Here is a 2,292-nt window from a genome sequence, read left to right on the forward strand (position 1 = left end):
TCTTCTATTTCTTGCTCGAATTGAGATCGGATGTTGCCCCAACTTCAAATGCGGTGGTGCCCTTCAATTCATACTCCATTCCGATCGGATCTTCATTGTCATTGATCATATTCGACATAAACGCCTCCTACGTAATCATGGTTTGCAAGCATTGGTCATGTGCGAAATGAACTAATGGTCTATGCACAAATTTGATCGGACAGGAGCAAAGAAAATGTACCGACTCTTGTTCGGTCATTCCATCGAACATGTCGAGCGCAGCCCGAGTGCTGCTGGTGCCCGTGCTCATCCGTGCCCGAACGAGCTGCGGCGAGTCATATACGTCCATTGTCAGGTTATGCGTCGGCGGAAAGCTGTCCGGAATAGCCTAGCCGACCGTTGAATCCTCCTCTGTCTCAACGGCGTCAGACGATGTAATCCGCGTCGACGCTCGGATGGAAAGGGTGTGGGGTGCCGGGCACGGCGGGGGAGACAGCTGCTCGACCATGTCTGAACCTCCCTGCGCCGCCGCCGCCTCCCTCTCTCGGCTGCCGCTGCCGCCGTATCTTCTGGGCGACGTTCTCCGCCTTGCAAGACGGAGCCGAGGAAGGGACGGCTACGGATGAGGCAGACTGCGTCTCCATCGTGACGGTCGAGGTCGAGCTGGATGACATCTACGGCGGCGGGTCGGGGCCGATGGTGAGGATGGGAGGGGTGAGGGTGGCGGACGATGAAAGCTCTTGCGCGGGAAAGGTTGAAGGGTGGCGGGAGGATGAGGAAGGGTTTGATGAATTTGGTGTAATTTGCGGCGGGGTCGAGCTGCCTCATGCCCGGACGCCCCATGTTCACCCCATATTTTGATTGGATACAAGGGGAGACAGTAAATCTGGGCGTTTGAGGCTCATTTAAGGCGTCTGTCTAGATCGAAATTTCGCGACCAGATAGAGTATGAGGCGGCTTTGACGCGCCTGTAGACGCTCTAACATCTAACATACAATCATTCTTGTACTCATCGACCGAGCCTTCCCACTGCAGGGTTCCCAATCCTTATTGGAACACCGACCATGTTATGGCCTGGAGGCATTTCCGTTTGCCTACACCAGTCTACGTCAGAGTGGATCGTTCAGGAGTGTATCACTCATATCCAGAGCTGCCAGGTCGGCCGTTCCAGAGTTTTGATGCAATTGCAAGTGCTCTCCATACCTATGCTCGTGACAGTAGCACTGACACGTAATGTTCTGAGCTCTCTTTCTTTTTCGCTCTCAAAAAAAAAGAGAATCTCTTACCTTCTCTGAAGAACGTAACATCTATTAATCGTATGCTCTGTCTGATCTAAAATTAGGTCCAAGGAAACAAAAAAGGAGCGTCTTATACGTGAATCTCTTGAGTGGTCAGATGGTACGAGGAAGGTCGCCACAAGTTTGAAAATAGCCGAGAGGGAAACGGAGAATGTGCACAGACTGGTTGAAGCTTTACTGGACAAGAAGCACGACGATGAGGTTCGTTCTCTCTCCACCCCGCTCGCCCTCACTCAGTCCCACTACCAGGATTACCGTATTTTATTGCTGATGCTTTGTGCATGCAACGTTACTGATCCAACCCATGCTCATTCTAGGGTTTCGAGTATGAACTCAAAGATATTGTGCATTGGCAATCAATCTGCGAAGGTCCCAATGCATGGTACTACCATGGCAATATCACTATGAAAACTAAAGGAGTTGATGATGATGCGGGCAGTGTCAATCAATTCTTCGCTGAAGTCACACTTGATCAAAGCGATACGCCGGGATATTTTCTCAGCAGTTTCTGCAGAATCGACCCTAACAGCAAGGGTGGTGTACACTCTTATCTTAAATTAAGCATTTTTGGAATACTGTTTGAAATTAGCTGTTAGATATAGGTCAAAACATTGTGGCAGGATATTTTCTCAACAGTTTCTGCGGGGTTAACCCTGACGGCAAGGGTAGTATACACTCTTATATTAATTAAGCAGTTTTGGAATACAGTTTGAAATTAGCTGATAGATATAACTGCGAATGCGTTTCTGGTTATTGTGGAGCTGTTACTATTGACTGTTTGCCCATTTTGTGCCATCTTCTACCATACATAGCTTTATGTTTGTAATATCGCAATCGAACTGGTTCACACACAACCAGTTGTATGTGCTGCTGCAATCATGCTTTTTTTCTTTTGCCACTTATTCAGCTATCCTCGTGTATCTGAGCCAGGCTGGTTATCTTGCACTTAAATGACAAATCTCACTCATGTCTTCCTTTAGATGTTCACTGCCATGGTTGTACGAACAATGGAAGT

The 2,292-nt window shown here is 48.4% G+C and overlaps 1 protein-coding gene across 1 annotated transcript; it reads left to right on the forward strand.

Annotated features, from left to right (window-relative positions):
- The first annotated feature begins 675 nt into the window (after nucleotides 1–675).
- LOC119272703 lies at nucleotides 676–1,873 on the forward strand. Its single transcript, XM_037554128.1, has 4 exons — nucleotides 676–761; nucleotides 1,015–1,209; nucleotides 1,322–1,478; nucleotides 1,595–1,873. Exons 1-4 carry the CDS (start codon nucleotides 676–678, stop codon nucleotides 1,871–1,873), a joined length of 717 nt encoding a protein of 238 aa, XP_037410025.1.
- Nucleotides 1,874–2,292: the final 419 nt, after the last annotated feature.

Source organism: Triticum dicoccoides, chromosome 3A (genome assembly GCF_002162155.2).
Source record: "Triticum dicoccoides isolate Atlit2015 ecotype Zavitan chromosome 3A, WEW_v2.0, whole genome shotgun sequence".
NCBI classification, from domain to species: Eukaryota; Viridiplantae; Streptophyta; class Magnoliopsida; order Poales; family Poaceae; genus Triticum; species Triticum dicoccoides.

What these genes read in the sequence shown, in the direction of transcription:
- LOC119272703 (XM_037554128.1), top strand. Translation starts at nt 676, where the DNA reads ATGGTGAGGATGGGAGGGGTGAGGGTGGCGGACGATGAAAGCTCTTGC. An exon ending in TGGCGGGAGGATGAGGAAGG is followed by an intron (nt 762 to 1,014) that starts GTTTGATGAATT and finishes TTCCCACTGCAG; the next exon opens with GGTTCCCAATCCTTATTGGA. An exon ending in CGTGACAGTAGCACTGACAC is followed by an intron (nt 1,210 to 1,321) that starts GTAATGTTCTGA and finishes ATCTAAAATTAG; the next exon opens with GTCCAAGGAAACAAAAAAGG.